This window comes from Centroberyx gerrardi, chromosome 23 (genome assembly GCF_048128805.1).
Source record: "Centroberyx gerrardi isolate f3 chromosome 23, fCenGer3.hap1.cur.20231027, whole genome shotgun sequence".
NCBI lineage: Eukaryota > Metazoa > Chordata > Actinopteri > Beryciformes > Berycidae > Centroberyx > Centroberyx gerrardi.
Window position 1 is genome coordinate 6,484,995 of NC_136019.1, and position 18,958 is coordinate 6,503,952.

Here is an 18,958-nt window from a genome sequence, read left to right on the forward strand (position 1 = left end):
CCACTCTCCTCTCCCCCACTCAACTAATTAAGGATATGATGTAGAATGCTAATAATTAAGGTTTTACATTGTTTAGGTAATGCATGAAAGGAGTCCAAATCTTTTCGAAATCTGAGACTTTGTCTTTCAGTATGGGTCCATTGTTAATTGGCTTGGGGTGGATTGCTGATGAACTTATACACACTTTTGTGATTTGCATGCTTTTTCAAGGAATATCACTGATTGATTTGGGGATTGAAAATTGGTACAAAAGTGGTGAGAATATTTGATTTCTTCAAATACCTTCAGATACCAAACATGATTCATTCTCTCATTAAGGAAGAGAAACTCAGGCTGTTACTATCAGAAATAGGGGAGAGTTTGATCTCTCTAAAAGGAAAAAGTGCTATAACATCATGTCAGAGGGTGAGGATTCCTCCTTTACGCCTCAATTAAAGATCTGGGGAAAGGATTTAGGTATGACAATAGATTATATTACTTGCCTTGCATGATATGTGAAAGAGCCCACTTCCTGTTTACAAGCAACAAAACCAAGGAATCAATGTCACAACCTGGCTTAAATTTAGGTTTTATTTAACCCCTTTAAGGATGAATAGAATATCTCCTGACAATTCACCCTACTGCCAAAAATATAGAGGGCAGCCTACATATCTACATCTTTTCTGGCATTGTGATAAACATTATAAACCTTTTTGGAGTACGATCCATGATGCTACCAAAACTATTCTTGAATCTCAACCTGTGCCTCCATCTTCTTAATGCCACACCTAACCTTAATGTAGATTCTAATAAATGCAGATTGTTAATTACCATAATGAATTTTGCAAACAAATGTATAATTTTATATTGGAAAATGGAATCCCCCTTTACTTAGAAAACTCTTCTAACTGACAAAAGAGTTGAGCTCTATGTATATGCGTGCTGCTACAGTATATACATGGATGTATAAGTATTTGTATGCATATAGTGTATGCATAAATACATGTGAGTACACATATCCATATATATATATATATACTGTATATATATATATGCATGCCCATGCATGGATAGGGACGTACAATATGTGTGTGTTGTGAAATATATGTGTATGTGTTGGGGAAAACATGCACTATTCAACTATACATCTATGTATACTTGAACTCCACAATGTGTTTTTAAGGGTGTGATTTGGGATTCATGCCAACTGGTAATTCACTCTCTCTTACCTCTGCATTTACACCATATGTTATAAGCAGGAGGACCAGATATACCTGCTATACTCTGTGGAAATGAAAGCATTGCCCTGTGTGGGCAGGGCTACACTCTGATGAGACGTGGCCAAACCCTTTCCAAGAAATTACTGTTCGCTGCCTACTTATACACCTGCCAGCTTCACATCTATTGAAGACGCTCAGGGGTATCAGTCTGTCGACCCACGCAGGTAAGAAATCAAATCATTGATATTAGACAACACCTGTAGCAAGAAGGAATGTGTACATCGTAATATCAGTAATTTCTGTTTGAAGAAATGCAAACTGACTGCTGCTGATGACTTGAAAAACATCATTCAGTGAATTGTGCACAGACATCTTGTGGTCAACAATGTTTTAAGTAAGGAACATGCACAAAGATGACAAAACTGGTAAAACAGATGAGTAACCATTTAAATTAAAAATTAAAAAGTAGTGTCCAAGTAAAATAGATGTAATAACTAGTTACAGCATTAGAATGACTGGTAATTGCAAAGTAATATACAAGTAAAAAAAAAAGATGTGCTTTTACCAGTAATTGTTTTGTGATGACTAGTTGCTATTAGCTATTAAGAAGTATATAACACTGACAGCAATAAAGTTACAACAGGCAGTCATATTGGAAAACTACCCCATTTTTAAGATGATTACTACTACTACTACTACTACTACTACTAATACGATTTTTCATGGAAACAGTGGTCACTAACCAGCCATAATATAATATTTACTCGTTGTAGCATCTAGTCTTTTCCATTACCTAGAAATTACCAGCCACTGCTGTGTAATTATTTAGCAATGGGGAGTGTATATACCACTTTGTACTCATTGGTACAATACAATTACTTCATAATTAGCAGTCATTCTAATGCTATAACTAGTTATTGCATCTTTTTTACTTGGATATTACTGTCATTTCAAGTCATTACTGCAGAATTCATGGCCTGTATTTTAAAGGGTTACCAAAAGGTATGATGTCATTATGTGAATTTTTCAAATATTGACAAATATCTGACTTCAACTTCTTTATGAACCAAACTACATGGCCAGATAAATCTGTATGTTTCAAGGTGTTCCAGGAAAATGCAACCAAAACTGAAGGACCTTTTTTATCCAGGGCAGAAGGCCACATTCACATTCTCACACTTTCCTTTCATTTCTTATAAATCTAATTGCTCATAATTTTCAATACCTTTCTGCTCTATTTCCCGAATCACCTCTCTGTCTTCTCCTGCGTGGCAACACTGCTTTGTGCTACAGTAGGTCAGTGGTTTTCAGTCGCTTGCCATCACGACCCAGGAGTCGGCAGGTTTTTAGTCCAACTTAACACTACACCATATGATTTCACTGATAAGCTCCCCTCTCTATTTGAATAGATGCTGATGGGTGAAATCAGCTACTGTAGTGCTGTAATGTGGTTAGGAGGAAAACCTGCATACTCTATGGCATGACTGCAATCCACTGCTCCAGTTTAGCAGGGCCTGGAATTTATAATACAGCACATGCTTTCAGTTTCAGCTGTCAGGTTTATAGGTTTTTAGATATAGGTGAATGGCTTTGGCAAGAAACGAAACCAACACTTGAACTAGGGTTCATCCCACATGGGTATTTCAAGGCCCCTATCGACACTATGATCATTTTGTCAACAAAACACTCAATTACTAATCTTTTGAAAAACATATTTTGTTTTAATTGTGTGCTATCAATCATTTTGCAATGATTGTTTTACTATTTTAAAATATTGGATACCTCCTTTTGGAGCAAAACTCTTCATATATACAAGATTCCTATGTGTACAGTGTAAAACATACAACAATTTCACATAGCGATGTATGTATGTATGAGTAAAATAATGTTTTTTTCCAATTAGAAACATGGCCTCTATGCTGTCTGTGGAGCAGTTTCAGTGCTGCATCTGTCTGGATATCTTCACCGACCCCGTCTCCATCCCATGTGGACACAATCTTTGCCTGGGCTGCGTCAAAGGCTACTGGGATATGAGGTGTAGGGCGGAGTGCCCGCTGTGCAAAGAGACCTTCAAAAACCGTCCAGAGCTCAGGATCAACCGGGGCCTCGCTGACATCACTGAACACTTTAGAAGGTCCATTGATGATATTATTTCTAGATTATATGTAGGATTTTTTAAGTTTTAAACTGAATATTGCCTTTTTAACTGTCTTTAACTTAGTTAATTCAAATGTTTGCAAACCAAATCATACTAAATACCCTTTGGGGGACAATAATTGAATTGAATTTAGTGGAACTGAATTGAATTGAAGTGAATTTGACTCAAATTAAACTGAACTGAATTGAATCAAAAGGTCTCAGAAGGGCAAGCCACGTCAAGAGGAGGATGTCAATACTGTGGTGTCGCCAGGGACCGAGAGGTGTTCCTCAGAGCAGCGTATTGGGGCCGATGAAGTTCCTTGTGACATCTGCCATGGGAACAAGCTACAAGCAGTCAAGTCATGCCTGGTTTGCCAGGCATCTTACTGTGAAACCCACCTGATACCTCATCAGAGGGAGACGGCCCTGAAGGGACACAGGGTGACGGATCCGGCCACCTTCACCACCCGAAACCTCTGCAGAAAGCACAACAAGCCCCTGGAGATGTTCTGCAAGAAAGACCAGAGTCCGCTGTGTATGACTTGCATCTACAGAGGCCACAAGGACCACAAGCCTGTCCCTATGGAGGAGGAGAGCAAGAGGATCAAGGTGAGGAAGAGAGGTTTATTTCATTGATCATTTCATTTATTTCATGTCCTTTAAACTGAGCTCACACCTAATAATGTGTTAATTTTATCATATTTGTGCATATGCTGCTGAGAGTATTAGTATTTATTTCCTGACTGGTTTCCTGCCAAACAATTTAAGGATCACAATGGAAATATGTTAATTCATGTGATTTTATCATGTCACTCTGAAAGTTATAATTCTGTATATTTGTTATGTATATCTGTATATTTTCGTTTGAGCTATTGCTTTTTTCCATGCATTATAATGTATATGCCTTTATTACAATCAATAGAGCTGTTAGGCATGTGCAATTCCTGTTTTTGACCTCCACAGTCACAGTTGAAGAAGACAGAGACAGAGTTTCAACAGATGATCAAGTCCAGATTGAGAAAGATGGAGGAGATCAAACATTCACTGGAGCTGAGCAAAGTAAGTTTTGCATTGTCGTATTTATTATCTAGAAACAGGAACACTGATATGCCCAGAAATAGTTGATTTGTTAAGTTTGTCCACCTCCTACTGGCTTAGGATAGCATCCCGCCAGGCTCACTGCTGTGTCTACCCTACTCTGTCTCTCTCTATACTTTCCCACTGTCTAAATAAAGAATAAAGATATGTGTAATGGAAAAATACAGCAGAAGCATCTGATCCAGAGAAATATGGTAGAAAACCTTGTCCTTTTCCTGACCCCATCTCAACGTCCTGTCCCTTTCCTGACTTCGTTCCAATGCCCAGATATCAACTCAAAGGAGCTTTATTCGAATCAATGAGGCTTTATTAATATGACGCTACTGATGTACAGTTGATATATAATGATTACCAAAATGCCCTATATTTAACAAGTGAAACTTTGTTTCAGTCCTGATCGGATGTTCCTACATATGATGTGTGACAAAGACTTGATTAACACTTATTGGACTTTATTACTTGTTTGACTATACTTTGAACTCACCATATGAATAGAGTTGTTCTGTGATATGAATAGGGTTGTTTTGTACTCCTGAAGATGTAATAGGCAAAGAATGATGTCAGTGTGATGTATAAAAAGGAACTGAGAATAGAGGAAGTTGCTCATTCAGCCTGAGACTCTGTTGAAGGTTGTTTGTGCCAACCTGCAGGTGTATCGTACGAATAAACCCAGAAAGAACTCTCTCTTGTTTCTCAAGTCTCTTTTATTACAGAACTCCCACCACAATAAGTGAGAGGGCTGAACCTCTCACCTCTTAGAAAAAGAAGTAATACCTCTTCTCACATCTCATGTTTAACTTTCTCGGGTGAGGGTTACCACTTTTTTACATTTCGATACTGTTTCGTTAATTTACGCATTCATTTGTTTCAATTTGCCAGAAAAGCGCTGAGAGAGAGATAGAGGGTAGCATTCAGGTCTTCAGCATGTTGATAAGCGCCATTGAGAGAAACCAGGCTGGGCTCATTGAGGAGATCAAGGAGGAACAGAAAGCAGCTGAGAGGAGAGCTGAGGGGCTCCTCAACCAGCTGGAGCAAGAAATCGGTGAACTCCAGAGGAGAAGCGGTGAGCTGAAGCACCTGGAGCACACCGAGAACCATCTCCACCTCCTACAGGTTAGACAGGGTTACCACAAAGTCTAGTCAACTTGTACTGTAACTAGCGAGCTAGCTAAATTAGCAATGAGCCACTATGCTGCAAGCAAATTGGCTCAGAAGTCAGTCAACAGCACAGAAATTTACCATGTTTATTCAATTCTGTGCTGAAGGAAAAGTTATAAGTTTAGAAACACAACCAGCTTTTACAGCCAATGTTGCCCAAGAGCTGAAGACCTCCAATATGGCTGCCAGAGGGTGTGTTGTATGGTAGCCTACATTCAAATGGTCACACTTTCACAACAAGTGAAAAAAAAAGTAATTTATGGATTCAAGCTAGCTTAGAATCCCTTTTAAAATCAAATGTATTTATGAGCAACATGTGCCATCTTCTTCCCTGTTTTAGAGCTTCCCATTTCTCAGTACTCCCCCATCCTCCAAGGACTGGTCTGAGGTCAGTGTCCACTCAAACACTAGTGTGGGCACAGTGAGGAGAGCTGTCTCCAAGCTGGTGGGCGTCTGCCAAGAACTTGAGAAGAAACTGTCTGTAGAAGGTCAGTATCTTCTGTTGTGCTGTTGTTGTTGTATTGCCTGCACGGGGTCAGAATCTTCAAAGCGTTAGTTGTGTTGATTAAACTGAAACTGTATTTAGATAAATAAAAAAAACAGCATACCAACAAACAAGTATAGATGTCACAATTAAGTAACGTGACTCATTTGGTCCTGAAATCATAATTTTTTAACTATGGACATATGGATAGATGAAAAATAATAATTTATTCAACATGAAATAGCCCACTGCCTTTTGTCAAGGCCTATTTTTACAAATGTTCCTACAAACACCGTCAAGTAAGAATAAAAATAAGAATTTCATTAGCCAGTTGTTCCACAAAACAAGCAAAGATACAGCAGATTGTTGTCAAAATCCATGTTGGAAAATGTACAAGTAAAGTGACAAACCCCCTTCTTCTGCTCTTTTGTAGAAGTGAACAGGACTAATCAATATGCAGGTAAGTGTGTGAATATACAGTACCTCCATTGTCTAATTCAGCCAGCTCAATTAAATTGATCAATGCCCCTAATCATTACTTTCTCATTCACTCCTACTGTCCCTCCGTCTATCCCTCTATCTCTCCAGTGGATGTGACTCTGGATCCTGCGACCGCTGCAGCCTGGCTGGTTCTGTCCGCAGACAGAAAGCAGGTATGACAGAAGATCACTGTCTGAACTGTGAACTGAACTGTGAAGCGAAGTGAACTCAGTATTCTGCACTTTAATAGGAAACTACAGTTTGAGTCTCTCACATTCAAGACTGTCATGAGGGTGAGAGGAACATTCTGTAACGCAGTGGTTCTCAACGTGGGGTCCGGGGACCACCAGGGGTCCTTGAGGGGATTTGAGGGGGTCGCCAGCAAATTGATGAATTGTTAAACTTCACCATTATTTAAATTACTAGAAGTTAACAGGTAGCACTTTACAATAAGGGTACATTAATTAAGGGTTAGTTAATGCTTAATAAGCATTAACTAACCCTTAATTAACAGTTAACTAATGTGTCTGGTAATAATTTACTAATGTGTTCATGTTAACTAAGGTATTAATTTATACATTATTTAATAGTTTATAAAGATGACTTAAATAATGTATAAATTAATACCTTAGTTAACATGAACACCATTAGTAAATGATTACCAGACACATGCTTATTAAGCATTAACTAACCCTTAATTAATGTACCCTTATTGTAAAGTGTTACCAGTTAACACAATTAGAGAATGTAGAAGAATGACTATTTTGATTAGTTTCTCTGTTATCTCTCTACCTACAATACAGATAGTCATGGAATTCTGGACAAAATCTTATCTAACATTAAAAATATTCTCAGATTTGGGTCCGAGAGACAAAATCTCATCAAATGGGGGTCTGTGGTCCTTGATATGAAAAAGATTGAGAATCACTGCTGTAACATATGGCAAAATTGCATATTTGGAAGTGAAGTCAGTCCTCAAAATTCATTCACGGTTGTGTTGAAGCATCCACCACTCGATTGAATTTGATTGCAGTAGAGGAGAGCGGGGGTGTGATATTGATGGGACTTACTGTAGCATGAGAACTGAGAAGTGGTGGGCTGTGAAAGGTGAGCGAAGCGAGATGAAGAGGTGCGTAGTTGTTGCCACACCCAAGTGGGAAGCGCAATGATCGGATAATTGGGAGACTGGACAGATGAGGACAATAACAGCGAACAGTTGGCAGAGATGACAATATTAATGACAATGATGTTGATGAGGATTCTAATGTTGATGATGAACAGCTGATGGTGATGATGATGGCAACCCACAGGTGAGGCTCAGCTACCAGCAGAACAAGGTCCCGGTCCCTGCCGACCCCCGGAGGTTCGACTCCTGTGTCTGTGTTTTGGGGAAACAAAGCTTCAGCACCGGTAGACGCTACTGGGTGGTACAGGTAGGAGCTCGGGATCACTTTAGTACACTTGAATCGGAAACTAATGGTTCTTAAAGGTTGTTAAGAGTGATGCATATACAGCGATACTACAAGAGAGCAAACACTCAGAACTGGGGTTGAAACTGAATAACCAGTGGCTATTGACTCTTTTCCGCTCCCAGAAAACGAATTCTGTATCCTGCACGTTGTGTTTCAGGTTGGGGATAAAACAGACTGGGACCTGGGCGTGGCCAGGGAGTCCATCAACAGGAAGGGGAGCATCACGGTGCGGCCGGACAGCGGTTACTGGGCGATCTGCCGGCGGAAAGGCAGCAGCCTCAGCGCCTGTGCCGGCCCCTCCGTCTCCCTCCACCTTAGGGACAACCCCCAGAAGGTGGGCGTGTTCCTGGACTACGAGGAGGGGGTGGTCTCTTTCTACGACGAGGAAGCAAAGACTCATATTTATACTTACAGTGGGTGTGTCTTCACAGAGGCCCTCTACCCGTATTTGAACCCCTGCGTCCATGACAACGGGAAGAACATCGCCCCATTGGTTATCTGTCCTGTCAAGGGAGGGGTCATGTGAGGACTTGGACAGGATATTCTCGCTGAGGACAGTTAAGATTCATTCTTGAACAAGGACTAAAATATCTACTTTTATATTCTTATGGTCGCAGTCTGGGACTTAAATGTACCGGTGGGTCCATAATTACAAACTCATGTAGTGTGGTCAAGCTTTGTTCAAACCCAAAGAACTTTATTTTAAATTCTAGTCAAGATCCCAAGGTTTCCAAAGATACCAGATCATGCTGAGTTACAGGGACATGTGTATAAAGTTTGTGCACAAACATCTAGATTTGTTCCATTTGATGTAATGGTGCAGACATAAAAAAAGGCATCATGGATTTAAATATTTCTCTCAATATAAGCAGCTGTAGCTTCAATGAAGCATTGGAACGAGCAGATACAGAATATGGAAGTGACATTGTCGTACAGTATGGAGAAAAGTTTTATATTCGAACTTTGGAGCTAGTTAGGTGGAAATCTCCATAGCTGAAAAGACAGCTGTAATTTTTTTTTTTTTAAACTTTATCTGGGATGGTTTGTTGAGCATGCATGTTATTTTTCAGCAATTCCCGATTACATACTGAAACAGTTATTCTGTAGTTGATGTAGTTAAAAATGTTTTGAGTGTTGAGCCAATTTACTTAATTTTATGGCACTTCTGCTGCTGTTGTCAGAGCAGGATATTTCTTCAAAGAATTAGCCAAGTTTAGATTTTTTCTTTTCTTTTCTTGCTAAATGTCTTTAATTGATTTCTCCATACACTTTTGAAAAGAAGGACAAATTATCATCTTATGTGTGTTTAATATGAATAAGATATGCCTTTTTATCCCTGGTGAAATGTACAGGCATGTACCTTATTAGCACTAATAGAACCACATTTATTTAAAATAAAAATAAAATGTATTTCATTTTATTTCATTGGAAAAAAAAAGAAGTACAGATTCTGTATATATAAGAGATAATGAGGGCTAGCACACCCTCTGGCGGCCATATTGGAGGTCTTCAGCTGTTGGTTAACAGTGGCTTGCAGCTGATTGTGTTTCTAAATGTATAACTTGGCCATCTCAACAGAACTGAGTAGACATGGTTAATTTCGGTGTGGTTTGACTGGGAGCTGATCCTTTCCCCACTGATTCATCTGATCGATTTTGGGTTTTGATAATATCAACTTGTTAGCTAGCTAAAGATAGTATCTGGTCAACTAACATAGCTTTTGTTATAAACACCTTATTTGCACTGTAGTGGAAATTATATTATACCATTCTGTTTCTCTATGCATGAAGCACTGTCTTATTTCTATGTTGTCTGCTCTCAGTACATTTCCACTGGCTTGAGACAATGGCTACTGTGTGAAGATGACCCTGGGAACTCTAGCCCGTTTATCTTTTTGTTTTGCACAGATGTACCCAAATCGTAGAATGTTTCAAGTATAAGAAAATGCCAGACTTCTCATGACTCAGCTGTTTCTACTACATGATTATAAGAAGGGTGGACAAAGCTCATTGCTTCGCTCTTTGTCTCACACACTCGCTGGGTGAGCATTGCGCCTTGCTTGCAAGCAATAAAGATATCAGAAGGACAACTTCTCATCTCCAAGTCTCTTTATTACAGAAAACTCCCACTACATGCACACTAGCTAACATATCAAGTAGTAGCTAGCGTTAGCAGTGCATGTTAAAATTAACATTGGTTGCTTTGCTAAATTAGCCTCCCAGTTAGCTAGCTAACAAAGCCAAAAATCTGGGGGCATTTCAACTGATAATGATTTCTCCTCACTTCCTCGCCTCACGTCTCCTCCTCGACTGGGCTTAGCCTGCTATAGGCACGTGAATTATCTTCACTCATTATTTCCACATTGAAGATATCCTCCGGCCACGTCTGACTGGAGGACAGAGGCTCATTTTGGCCAAACCTAACTGTTTGTTCAGGTCAACTGAGCTGACTCTTCTCAAGCTACAGCTCAGACTGTTTTGGAGTAGAGACTAGGACAAGACAATTTACTGTGTGACCTAGTTTACATCTACACCACAACAATATTTTACAGGTGTCTCTTTTTCTAACCCAGGTGTTGTATCTTTAGATATTATTTGTGCACAGACAATTTTTTTAGTTTTGTACACTAAGTAGCTGAAAGTACACACTCCCATCATGTGACGCCATTGATACTAAATTGCATATGATTGGAGGATGGTGAAGTTAAAGGTGAAGGTGAAGGTGAAGGTGAGTTATGGTAACGTTAAATTTTCACAATAATAAAATGTTCATAGAGGTCAATGTGATGCTCAGTAAAGAGCATCACAAATGAATTTCATCACAATGTGACAAAAAGATGATGGCATCCAGTTTAGAGGCATGAGTGTCTTGCCCTAATTGCATGACCTGAATTTGGAGCAGGCTAACGCATTACTTGGTAGTGCGTATTCTTGACTGTGTCCATCATCAGTCTGTGTTATCAAACTTTTTTCTTAGTATCTTGGTGGGAAAATGCTTTCTTTTAAATTGACCATGATCATATCTAAGGTAAATATTCTGTGCTTTTTTTTAAAGTGACATATACGATCCACTGGTCACAGCTAAAACTGTGACGCATCCTCTGACAAAGCGATTGTTCGCACAAAAGTGAAACTCACTATTTAATTCATAGTATTCCCATGATGTCTCATGCATTTCCTACCGCTATGGTGCCTTTCAATATACACAGTTCATTGGCTGTGGCTGTCATTTGATTATAATCACTTGTTAATTTATTACAATCACCTGTTATTTTCCTACCAAGATGGCCTTGTGGTGATGTAACAATAGAGAAGAATGGATATATAGTGGCTTGGGATGAAGCCTTTGAATTACTATCAATTGTGTTATCTGTCTTTTGAGGGAAAGGGAGGAGGAGGGACGGGACGGGGAACAGGTAGGGGGTCGAGGAGATGTGACAACAGACGGGCCGCGATGCTCGTGATCTGATTAAACGTCTGCTCGAACAGAGGGGTTCCCTGGAACAGAGAGAGAGAGGGAGAGAGAGAGAGAGAGAGAGAGAGGGAGTGAGAGAGAGTGAGAGACATGGGGAAGGAGAGAGAGAGGAACAGATAAAGCAGTAGACAAGGGGGAATCTGGCTCTTGGGATGCGCTAACTTTACTGAAGCAAGCAAATTATTGTATGTCAAGGTATAGCCAACACTTAAAGAGAGAGGTAAGTGTTTTTCACTTTTCTCATAATTTTTGTATAATTTATAATATTGTATGAATGTTGCAAGGGTCATTTATTGAATATTTTTGTACTCTATACTGTTATGTGTGTTTTTAAGCTAAGGCACGAATTGCATGCATTCAGGAAATTATTACACTCTCCAAAATGAGATTTCCTCAAAAATGGCTACTGATTTCTCTAAGTTTTATTGTCAGCAACGTTACAAAATAGAGGTTTTAGTATTTAATAAAAGTCAATACATTCCTCAAGTGATGAAAAGTCAGTTGCTTATTGGTTTTGGCAGTTGTTTACTGATATCGCTGATTGCCTTTCAGATAAGGCTAGGGAACTTTGTGATATGGGTACAGGTGTCTTCAAAGTGTGTGTGTGTGTGTGTGTGTGTGTGTGTGTGATGGAATGCAAGCACAGTGACATGGATTAAACCGGAGAGGTTGGGTGGAGGTGGGGTGGGGGGGAGGAGTGGGAGTGTTTACCCACAGATGGCTTCTCGGCGGTGGGATTGCGATAGTCCTCTGTCCCCCCTCCTGAGTCCAGCTGGCACCGCTCACCCCGGCCTCCGCCTGGCCAAAGCATTACCTCATCTTCTTCTTCTTCTTCATCACCATCACCATCATCATCATTATTTTCCTCTTCATTTTATTAGTTTTCTGTTTTCAGGTCTTTATAAAGGGCTAGGAGAGGTCAGGGGCGATGTGTTTAGGAACACGTCTGTATGTCTTTACCAAACACTTTCCTATCATACGTGATCGTTGTCGGGACACATAAATATTTCTTGCATCTATTGTCACATGCATCTATTGTCGCTGTGGCTTTGAGCAGTGCAGTCCTTACTAATGGTTACCTGTAATGGTTAAAATATTTGTTCAAAGAGAGCTAGAGAAAGGAATAGAAAAGTGGAGAAATTACGCCAGTTTATAGATTACCTCTGCCACAAGACATGGAATTTATTGATTTAACCAATTTACACTCCTATTACACATATATTTAGATTGCACACACATATATTTCTGTTTAATTGCACACATTTAATTTTCACACATATACTGTAGGTTGGCGGCAGCAAAGTGTCATTGACAGAGCAGGTGCTGCTGCAGATTGTGTGCTTTATATTTAAAATGATATATTTGTATGATGAAAAGTACTTTTATTCAGTCCACTGCTGTTTTTTCTATATTCTAGTCAAACAGGTGAGAAACCTTGACAACCGCCTCCGAAACCTGTTTGGATTCCCGCATGAGAGCCAAACTGGCTGCTGGCCATTCTCGCTGCGGTCTGAAGAATTACGTAACGCACGCCTCCACCGTGTCCATAGCAGGACTTCCGGCCTGTTCCTATGGGAAGCAGCCATCTTGGTGCCAACTGATAATCCCCTCCAAGGAGACTCCTTCTCCGCCCACGTTGGCAGAGCTGCTAGTTACCTGAGGATTACCTACATTACCTACGTTTCATGTGAGATACTCAAAACCCTCGGCTGATTCTTTCCTCCAAGGTGAAAATATGATCCTGTTGCTAAAGTGAAGTGCGCTCCACCTAGGGCATTACCGTGAGGAAGACAAATTCTCACGCAAGATTTGTGAGATAGAGGATTTACCTCTGTTCAGACCTGGTAACTAACTGTGTTGGGGGGGTGAAAATACCATCAGAGCCCATAAGCAGGTGAAACACCTCCTCATTTGGAGCTATGCCCTGTCCGTCTTCTTCCCCTTCGCCCTACCAAGCTCCCAGCCCCACCCTGCTCCTCGGACTGCTGCTTCTCCTCCAGTGGGGGCCTTCGGAGGTCAGCTGTCAGAATGACACGGAGCCAATCGTGTTGGAGGGAAAGTGCCTGGTGGTGTGTGACTCCACCCCCTCCGCCGAGCCATCAGGTAACGCTCTGGGCATGTCGGTGAGGTCGGGGACCGGGCGTGTGGCGTTCTCAGCCATCCGTAACACCAACCATGAACCCTCTGAGATGAGCAACCGCACCATGACCATCTACTTTGACCAGGTAGGTTTCACTAGTGTGTGTGTGTGTAGATGACCCCAAAACTAGCTTCATAACCCCTAAAGACCCCATGAAACGGCATCTTTACTTCCTTCATTTGATGTATTTCAATCAAAAGTCTAAACCAATGGAATATGAGTCAGGGAGAGAAAGGTAGTTTTATTTGATGAGAGCAGCGGAGTTGTTCAAAAATCTATGATGGTTTTATTGGTTGGAATTTATATTTACGCCTACTGGTGCAGCATGATGTCACCATTAAAGATAGTCTGTTTTCTAGGAAGTAAATGTAATTGGAGTTCATTTCATGGGGACTTTAAAGGGGCAATAAGTATTATTACTGCCCCATAACACAAAATGACCATAATATATCTGCAGGGGGTTGATAGGGTTGTTGATCAAAACGAATGACTCAGTGATAACTTCACCAAGTGCTGAGATTCCTGGCTTTGTTTTAGTTGCTTAACCTTAACCAAAGTTTTAGTTGCCTAAACCTAGCCGTACCTTAACCAAAGATGTTTTACTTGCCTGAATTTAGTTAGTTTTGCTAACCTTTTCATGATGAAAATGGCGTGTCAAATTTGTGCTTTTGTCACATAATCCTTCCGTGGCGGACAAACCTAATCTTCACATAATTTGAGTCCACAACACTTAATCTCCATTTCATAGTTTGTGCTGTTTTCATGAAATTTTATGTTGGGACCAAACACACCGTGACCATCTATTTTGAACAGGTAGGTTTCAGTAGTGTGTGTCTGTGTGTACGTGTGTGTGTGTGTGTGTGTGTGTGTGTGTATGTGTGTGACTCTAGCTGCATAACTGTTCAATGATGAGCAAGTCTTTGTCTCTCTACCTCCCTCTCTCTCTCTCTCTCTCTCTCTCTCTCTCTCTCTCTCTGCGGCTGAGCTCTGTCCCACCGCTGCTTTCTTTTTATCACCTGTGGTGCTTCAGCGATGGAGGAATTTCCCACTGTGGAATCTATAAAATACTGCAACTCCTGCTGCTACTCAGCGCTGATTCCTGTGCCTGGGACAAAATCATCTCTCCCATCACATCCCCAGGCCCGACTGTCCACATAACAGACACACAGAACGCGTACGATTTACAAACCACAGTCAAGACCTTTCCTCTATCGAGAGCAATACCCAAGCATTGAAACAGTTGGCGCCCACACATTATCAACGAATTCATTTGTTATTCTTACTACCGTTTTCACAGTCAGACTTCTCACAAATAGAACATTAAGCTCTCCTCTACCGCTGTGTGGAAAATTACCAAACCTATCGCCAAACATGCCAGCAAATGCTCTATTTATTTATAGGCCTATAGTGTATTTCATAACAATTATATGGAGCAATTCATAAGCAGGTCACACTGAGTGGCGTACCAGGAGCCATCAAAACAATCCAGTAAAAGTGAAGATGTACACCTACCTCATGTCTTGTCCTCAAACTCCCTTGATTAGGTCCTAACAGTCCTGTTTCTGAGCATGTTGGAACTCACCGGCACTAAAATTCTCATGTTCCCTTTTTTCTTTTCTTGACTTTGACGCTTGACTTTGATGGATTTGAGGCCATCTTAGAGATTGAGCATGGCAACTCTCTTGAACTTGATACGGCATGCTTAGCAGATCAAAAAATTTGTAAAAAATTCATTGTTGACCTATTACCCTATGGTGAAAAATTTGAAAATAAACACACAAATACATCTAAATTTCCCAGAAAGCTAGATTCTTTATTAAACATTCCACAAGTTAATGGACTATTAGTTGGCCCGCCTTGGCTGAGGTCCCGGGACAACATACCCAGTTGTCCCCCCCTGGTGGCGGCCCTGCTATTACTGCTATCACTACTACTACTGCTGCTGTCTCTTTCTCTCCCTCTCTCATCCTAGATCCTTGTAAACGTGGGCAGTCATTTCGATCCAGCCAGGAGTGTCTTTGTGGCCCCCAGAAAAGGAGTCTACAGCTTCAGCTTCCATGTGGTCAAAGTTTACAACCGACAGACAATACAAGTAAGAGCAACAGTCAATGTAAGAATATGATTACACTTAATTTGTGTAGCACCTTTCAAAGGAGAGTTACACTTGCTTTAATTAAAAGCTAGTGAAATAAACGATAAGTCTGACATGAATTAAAGCGAGGGGTGAAAGGTAAATGAAACGAGGAAATGCAATAGATATTGTAAATTATAGGTGGAAAATATAAGCTTAAAAAACTGCATGAAAGCCTGCCAGTAAAAATGTGTTTTAAGAACACAGCAAATTTTCCAGTGTTAATAAGTGTTGATTTTTCAGTGACAATTACTTGAAGTTGAAAAGGGTTGATTGGAGAGTTGTTTGTCCATTCATAGTGCTGATATGATATCTCAAAGTGTTAAACTCTGAACTAATATAAACACTGGCATAGTGTTGATTGTTACACTAAAAATTAACACTGACAATTTTGCAGTTGTTTACTGATTTTGCTAGTCTAAGCTCCTCAGGCAGGCTGTTCCAAAGCCTGGATCGGCCTGGATGGCAAAATCCCAAACATTTTTGGCCTTTTAGCTCAGGCCTAAACCTTAGGACAGCCAAGAGCTCCCTGGCTGAGAAACAGCACAGTGATCAAAGCTAAGAATAGACATGGATGAACATTTTCACCATAACATATCATCTTTGTAGGATGGAAACCTTGTATCTCCAAATTTGGTGATTTTTAACTCATATGAAACCTTTTCAAAAAACAAATGGATAAACTGAGAAATGCATGGAGGTCATATAACTCATATCTTTCATATCATATCATATCTATATATCATATCTCAACTTTAGCCCATACCTTCCTCATTCTACATTTTGCCCTGCTCACAACCAGAGGTGGAAAGTAACTAAGTACATTTACTAAGTACTGTACTTAAGTACAATTTTGAGGTACTGGCACTTTACTTGAGTATTTCCATTTTGTGAGACGTTACACTTTTCCTCCACTACATTTCAGAGGGAAATATTGTACTTTTTCCTCCACTACATTTATCTGATGGCTGGAGTTACTTTGCAGAATAAGGTTTTACATGCAAAACATAGGATAAGCTCATAAAATATGATGCATTGTTAAGAGTTTAAACTCCCCACCAGTATATGGAGCAATTAGACCGACAACATTAAAATACTTCTTACAGGTTAATGCTTCAATAATTTAACACTCTGAAAGAATGAGTTCTTTTACTTTTGATACTTAAGTACATTTTACTGCTAATACTTCTATACTTTTACTTGAGTAAACTTTTAAATGCAGAACTTTTAGTTTTAATGAAGTATTTTTCCATTATGGTATTGCTACTTTTATTTAAGTAAAGGATTTAAGTACTCTTTCCACCACTGCTCACCACCCCATTAACTTCTCTTTCTCCTGCTCCTCCTCCCTCCTCTCCCAGGTGAGTTTGGTTCTCAACGGCTGGCCGGTGATCTCGGCCTTCGCCGGCGATCAGGACGTGACCCGGGAAGCTGCCACCAACGCCGGGCTAGTGATGATGGAGAGAGGGGACAAGGCTTACCTCAAACTGGAGAGGGGGAACCTGATGGGAGGGTGGAAGTACTCCACTTTCTCCGGGTTTCTGGTGTTCCCCTTGTAGGGCGGGATGGGGCAGGAGGGATGGAGGGAAGAGGAGGAGGAAGGAAGGAAGGAAGCGAAAGGAGGGCGACTTGATGGGAGAGGGGAAAGTCCTCGAACTTCTCTGGGTTTCTGGTGTTCACCTCGTAGAGAATTGTAAGGAGGGTGGGAGGGAAGGAGGGATTAAAGGAAGGATGAGATTGGTACAATGTACGATTTGAGGGAGGATGAGGGATGGAGGGGTGGAAGGGAGGACTGGAAGGGAGGATGACAGGGTGAGGATGATGCATAGCAGGGGTGGAAGGCAGGAAAGATGGAGAATTTGGGGTGTAAGGGGAGGGATGCAAGAGAAGCATGAAAGAGTAGGGTGGGGAGTGAAAGGATAGAGGAGGGATGGAGCGATGGAGCTAAAAGGTAAGGGATGGAAGCGAAGGAAAGAAGCGAGAACATCAAATGTGAGGGTTAAAATATTCCAACCTCTTCTTGGTTTCTGGTGTCAGCTAAATAAGTGATATATAGAGTTGAGAAGGAGGGAGAGAAAGCAGGACGAAAGGGACAGCCTAATTAGTTAATATCCATCTCTGGGAATATGGGCGCATAAAAGAAAAAAACAGGCCTAGTGTTCAGCAGGTTCATGAAGCAGTAACCCAGAAAGTACCGTATGTATGTGCTTTATATGCTTCAGATGAATGGGTGAATGTCGATTTCACTTTGCACCAAATAATCCTGAATGTAATTTCCATTTCCGTGGCACTTTTATGGCACAATGTCTATCGTAATGTGTACTCTATGCTTGCTCACACCATGTGTTTCCCGTCCCATGTCTGTGATTTTCCTTTGATGCATGAAATGCTGTGGCAATAAAGATTATTATGTCTATTCCCTGGCTCTTACAGAATAAAATACATTGTTTCTTGCCTAAAATATGTTGTCATCATCCTCTAGCTGGAAACTGACACTTACACCTATCTATCTATCTATCTATCTATCTATCTATGAGCCTAGGCGTTGCTCATCATGTCCTCAGATCATGCTGACACCATCATGGCCTCCAAACAACCTCTACTTCACTGTAAATCACTCCATCCTGCCATTGCAGACAGCTGGTTGTTCTGTAAATAGTGAGCCTCCCTACTGCGCCCTGAGAGGTGTATTCTGGGTAAGGACGGGCTTATACACTACGAGAGTTTGACCCAACGAAACCACAACACACCCACACGCCATCACTGATACCTTCCTCACACACCTCCATCATGTCTCCGGAGCATCCCGTTTTACAGCTTTAATTAAAAACAATATCCTGTGAGAGTTTGTCCTCCTAAGTATTCCTGGGTGACGCACAGCGACTCTGCGGCGCTCTGCGGTGGATCCGGTGGCAGATGGAGCATCGGCGACGAAGGGAGGGATCGGGCGCCAGGAGCCTGCCGGGATCGCACCGGACCGTCACTACCGATTAGGCTCAACGCCCCAGTGCACAGCAGAGGCCTGTGTTAGCACTTTCGTGTCTGGAGTACAAAATCATACGAAAGAGTTTGGCTCTAAAAGACGATAACCGCCGTGTAAAAAATTTGGTAGCTTCTCTTGCAGAATATAGCAAAAGATTAAAACAAATTCGCTTTTTTATAAAGATAGTAAGTAAATTAAAG

The 18,958-nt window shown here is 40.8% G+C and overlaps 2 protein-coding genes across 2 annotated transcripts; both read left to right on the plus strand.

Annotated features, from left to right (window-relative positions):
• Positions 1 to 3,106: 3,106 nt before the first annotated feature.
• LOC139911260 (E3 ubiquitin-protein ligase TRIM39-like) lies at positions 3,107 to 8,713 on the plus strand. Its single transcript, XM_071898766.2, has 9 exons — positions 3,107 to 3,333; positions 3,554 to 3,947; positions 4,302 to 4,397; positions 5,316 to 5,549; positions 5,935 to 6,082; positions 6,512 to 6,538; positions 6,667 to 6,731; positions 7,869 to 7,991; positions 8,188 to 8,713. The coding sequence occupies exons 1-9, from the start codon at positions 3,107 to 3,109 to the stop codon at positions 8,554 to 8,556; spliced, it is 1,683 nt and encodes a 560-aa protein (XP_071754867.1). The 3' UTR covers positions 8,557 to 8,713.
• Positions 8,714 to 13,423: 4,710 nt separating this feature from the next.
• On the plus strand, positions 13,424 to 17,334 carry LOC139911261 (cerebellin-1). Its single transcript, XM_071898767.2, has 3 exons — positions 13,424 to 13,729; positions 15,617 to 15,736; positions 17,137 to 17,334. Exons 1-3 carry the CDS (start codon positions 13,424 to 13,426, stop codon positions 17,332 to 17,334), a joined length of 624 nt encoding a protein of 207 aa, XP_071754868.1.
• Positions 17,335 to 18,958: the final 1,624 nt, after the last annotated feature.